At 42.4% G+C, this 5,000-nt stretch overlaps 1 protein-coding gene across 1 annotated transcript; it reads left to right on the top strand.

Annotated features, from left to right (window-relative positions):
* Positions 1-4,236: 4,236 nt before the first annotated feature.
* Positions 4,237-4,794, top strand: LOC137988538 (probable ATP-dependent DNA helicase RecS). The gene is made up of 2 exons (XM_068834538.1): positions 4,237-4,459; positions 4,577-4,794. Exons 1-2 carry the CDS (start codon positions 4,237-4,239, stop codon positions 4,792-4,794), a joined length of 441 nt encoding a protein of 146 aa, XP_068690639.1.
* The last annotated feature ends 206 nt before the right edge of the window (positions 4,795-5,000 follow it).

Raw genomic sequence — 5,000 nt, 5'->3', positions numbered from 1 at the left:
AAAGACGAGGACAACTGTACGTAGAGGTAAGCGAAGTTTAGTTTTACATTTACAGCTTATTTTAGCATTTATAAGCTCAAAGTTAATTTTCCCGTACAAAGTCTATAAATCGTATCCCGAGCTTGGGTGGCCTGTGGACAATCACGCGGTTTTGTGCTCTGTGAAAGCTTTATCGATAAAGCTTTCATACACAGGTCGTCAGCAAGCCAAATCAAACATATTACCGCGAAAAGCAACTCAAGGTTAGGGAAGGTACGTTTTTAATTGTGGGGGGGGGGGGGGCGACGGCCGGGGCTTGATTGATTGATTGATTGATCAGTTTATTTACCCCTCTCGCAGCTACGGCTGAATTACAAGGGCACCAGCAACTATATTACTATTGATATTTATAAGTACAAAAATTGTTCATCCGTTCAGTCCTTGCAACTACTTTAACACTGCTATTTACAACAGAGCCAGAGCGAAGAGAATACCCATGGTGGGTTTCAGGGGGAATGGGTATTGTGTTTGAAAGAAAACCTTTATCTCGGGAATTCTGCATTAACTTTTGGCATGATTTTTCCCGCCTTTGACTGAGGGGCAGCAAGCCTGAACGGTTAAGGGCTACATCATATGGCAGCCCAGGGAAAATAATGTTAAATGCCCTTTTTTGTATCAATTCTAGGGCTTTACTCAGATAAACCGGAAGGTCTGCCCAGACGGGTGCTGCATATTCAATAACTGATCTAACCAGGCTACAGTATACTTGAACCAAATCCTGGCAGGCCACGCCACATTTCCTTAACACTCTCAATGCGTATAAACGCTTATTAGCTTTTGCAAGGACATATTCACAATGCTTATTCCAAGAAAGGTCACTAGAAATAAATACACCTAACAACTTATAGTGACCAACCCTCTCAATTACACGGCCAGATAAACACAGGGGAATTGCCGGGAAGGGTTGATATTGCAGGAAACTAAATATGATCTCTTTACATTTCTTTGCATTGAGGCGCATACCGTGGTCTGATGCATACTGTGCTATTTCGTTGGCGATGCAGGGCATGTAGCTAGGAGAACACCTAGGGATGCACTCTAAGACAGAAAGATCATCTACATATTTCACCCGTGTATACCAACCCGCTACCAATTTGTTAACTAACACAGCAAACAATATTGGTGCAAGTTTGGTCCCTTGGGGGATGCCACCATTAGGGGAAACACAGGGGGAAATAGCGTCACCAATTTTTACCCGTTGTGACCTGTGCGAGAGGAAATCCGCGATCCACCCAATAATGGCATCATGAACCCCAAGAGACCTAAGCTCTAACATAAGTACCGTGTGATCCACAAGATCAAACCCTTTGCTAAAGTCAGCTAGAAAAAGACGAACATAGCAGGCACCCTTATCTAAATACTCTAGAATACAATGAACTAAATAAACTAGAGCGTGTGTCGTAGATTTGCCGCAGACGGCAAATTGCTTGTTATCGAGTTGGTCCACCACCTGCTTATATAGTAAGTTGAGCGTGAAACCCTCCATAATTTTAGCCAACTGAGAGGTAAGAGTTATCGGCCGCAGGTCTTCTTCGACTGTTTTAGGAGGCGTAGTCTTAATAATGGGAACAACCAGAGATGACTTGAATTGACTGGGGACCACGCCTTGCACAAGCCATGTATTGTACAAATCAGTAATAACAGGTGCCAACTCGAAGGCAAACAGTTTCAGCACCTTACTAGGGATACAATCAGGACCACTGGATTTTCTTGTTTTTATCTCACGCAATGCCTTGAATGATGTTCTTGAATCAACTAGGAATTCTCCCGGGACCTCCACGGCAGTGTCGACGAGCGTCTGCAGAGGCACAAAGTGTGACGTTAGGTCATACAAAAAGGTGTTAAGCCGTTCCGCTAGTGCATCGACAGTAGGAATGTTTTCATCCAGCATCTGATGAAACCATTCATCATTCTGTTTTCCTCCAGCCAAACCTTTGATTTCCCTCCACCAGCGAGCTACGTTGCTCTCTTTTAGCGCCTCTACCTTATTAGAGTAGTAGGACCTTTTACACTGCTTTACCACTCTTTGCACTTTGTTTCGTAGATGTTTAAAAATATTGGAGCCGTTACCATACAAACGTAAGGCCTTTTGGCGCTTACAAATTAGAATTTTCAGAGTAGTTGTTATCCATGGCTTATCACCAGATATTTTAACGCGCTGGAGAGGGGAAAAATAGGTGACAGCAGATGATATAATTGAGTAGAACTTGTCACATTTTTCAGTAGCACTTGACAGACTCAGAACTTCAGACCAATCCTGTCTCGTAATCCAGTTTCCGAAGTCACGTAGTCTACTATCTCTGAGATCTTGCTTGTAGATCACCTTGGTTCGAGTTTTACTTTCGACCTGTGAAGAGCGTGACTCAAGTAAGATGGCAAAATGGTCACTCCTTCCTATTTTGGGCAATTGCACAGATTCCAAGAATAACTTAGGTCGGTTGGTGAAGCACCAATCCAGAATGCCGGAGTCTATTGTCAGGACTTTCACTACCTGAGTCAGTCCTGTGGCGTGTTTTACTTGTCGCTCAGTAAGCCCAGTGCTTGGACCATTGAAATCTCCACAGATAATTGCAAGACCGTCAGGGTGGGAAGATAAATACAAGTCAACATTTAAGCGAATGTGTTCTACTAGTGCTAAGTTCTCAGAAGCACCGTAATCAGTAGGGTGATATATAACTGCAACCAGTATCGATGAGACAGCTCTGGTTAGTCTAAACGGTCTCAAGGTAAACCATAACGACTCAATCTCGGTAGTTTCATATTTCGAAATTCGATGGTAAGGAATTTGAGAGTCAATGAAGGCACAAACACCACCACCCAGGCGCACGAGTCGATCGCGCCTAATGCAGTTATAGCCGTCCAAGTTAATAGCCGAGTCAGTCGGAGGGGAAGGTCCTTAGTAATTTTTTTACAAATTGGGAGGGTCAAACCTGTTTTATTCTCAACCCGGGGAGGGTAATAGTTTTTTTTGGCAAGAAAAAAATTACTGCATGCCGCTTCTATTTTGTATATACAAGCAAAGCTACCAGTCGAGATTAATGTAAATTATTTTACAGGTGTCGAAAAATTTACTTATCAAAAAACTATCTTCTCCCAACTAACATAATTGTCTCTCTCGACCCGTGCCCGCTTTCGCCCATATTTTGATGTTTCCGCGCGGGGTTCTGGTATAAAATCAGTCTCCGCTGAGGATTCGTCACTTAAGCTACTTGAACTTGAACAGACAACTCGATCTACTACATCACTATATTCGCCCTTTGGGTTCGGGAACTACCCTAGGTCTTCATCTTTCCACTTCTCTGGACTTGTGCTCTCACTTGTTCCCGCAGCCGATGTGCCATCAACTGAGTCAGAGGAGTAGCAGGCATCCTTTTTACAATGGCGAGTCGGCAAACAGCCACAATAGCCACAAGTTGCTCCATCAGACCTCATGAAATCCTCGCATTCACCACAAGCACATTTCCCTCTTTCTATTCCTCGTACATCCTTGCCCATTTTCAAGTTTTCACCGTACAATCACACGCCACGCAATTAACTACTTTGGGCGCAGGTGAACGCAGTTATATGAGCAACACTTCCAGTTTGTTATTTCCACTTCCGTTTATTTTTGTCTTCGATAGGTTGAGGGGGGTGGGGGAGGGTCAGATGCTTTTGTTTGGGTATTTTTGAAGGGTCATGCATTAGTCCATTCCAGGAAGTGGGAGGGCTACGACTTTTTTCGCTAAAAAATTCTAAAATACTTTTTTTTCCAAATTTTTTTGTTTCAATTATTGACGTTATTCTCCTGTAATGTTATATTCGAATGTTCGGCATCTTTCCTTCATTTATGGTGGAAATTAGTCAAAAAAATATGGAACAAACGGAAGCTACGAAAGAGACATCTTTGTTTATTTTTCGAAATTAAGAGAATTGTTGACAATAAAAATTCGATTTTCATTCCTGAACAAAGGAAGAGCCGATTAAACCACCTTTTAAAAATACGCATCCACTTTAAATAACGCATCCGTAAAAAATAACAAACGGTTTGCATCGCGGGACCGGAAACAGACCGGAAGTGCTTAAACCACGCGCATGCCCAATCATTTGACCGCTGTGTTCCTCTGGCAAACCTCTGGCAACCTCTGGCCAGATGGGATTTAGAGTCCGCAAATCGCAGACTTCCGGTTACACTGCGCAGAATCGAAGGTAGGTCCCAAGATGTCGTCCAAGATGTCAGAGGGAAGTGACACATTTCTGGAAGGAGTAAAATATGGATTAGAAAAAGTTGGAAAAGCAAATATTACGTTCAAACAGAAACAAGAAGAGATCCTGAAAATAATCGCTTTGAAGCAAAAAGATGTTCTAGCCGTTCTCTCAACTGGTTACGGAAAATCGTTAAAATATCAAATAATTCCACCTTTGATGGATTATATGGATTCTGGCGAGAGACCAACCCAAACGAAGTCTATTGTCTAAGTGGTGTCACCGCTCAATGCCTTGATAAGGGATCAGGTAACGAAGTTAAGGCAGAGTGGACTGAAAGCGTGTATTTTGAAAGGTGATCGCGTGGAAGGAGAAGAAGATGAAAGAGAAGAAGAACAAGAAGGATTGGCATTCAGTGCAATAGAAAACCTGAAGGAGTTTCAGGTAATTTTTGCTCACCCGGAAGCCCTTGTAGGCAATAAAAATGTCATTAACCTCCTGAAGACGGCAGGGTTTAAAAATCGTATCAAAGCCATCGTTGTGGATGAAGCACATTTCGTTGTTGACTGGTGAAAGCTACATGTATATGCAGTGGTTTATTTTTTATCTCCGGTAAATTTTCTTTTTCTTCGTTTTTGGGTATGGTAATGTGTATGTTGGCCAAGCATCTTTGTTGGCTCAGGAAGCCCGCTTAAACTGCTTCTATATATATATTTATTATATCTCTCAGATAGTACGCGCGCTGTAATTGGCTAAATTAAAATTTCGACAAAACATCA

This window comes from Montipora foliosa, unplaced genomic scaffold (genome assembly GCF_036669935.1).
Source record: "Montipora foliosa isolate CH-2021 unplaced genomic scaffold, ASM3666993v2 scaffold_420, whole genome shotgun sequence".
NCBI lineage: Eukaryota > Metazoa > Cnidaria > Anthozoa > Scleractinia > Acroporidae > Montipora > Montipora foliosa.
This window is presented reverse-complemented; position numbering and strand designations above follow the sequence as displayed.

Coding starts and splice junctions, on each gene's coding strand:
- LOC137988538 (XM_068834538.1), top strand. CDS start 4,237: ATGTCGTCCAAGATGTCAGAGGGAAGTGACACATTTCTGGAAGGAGTA. Junction 4,460..4,576: donor GATGGATTATATGGATTCTG/GCGAGAGACCAA, acceptor GTATTTTGAAAG/GTGATCGCGTGGAAGGAGAA.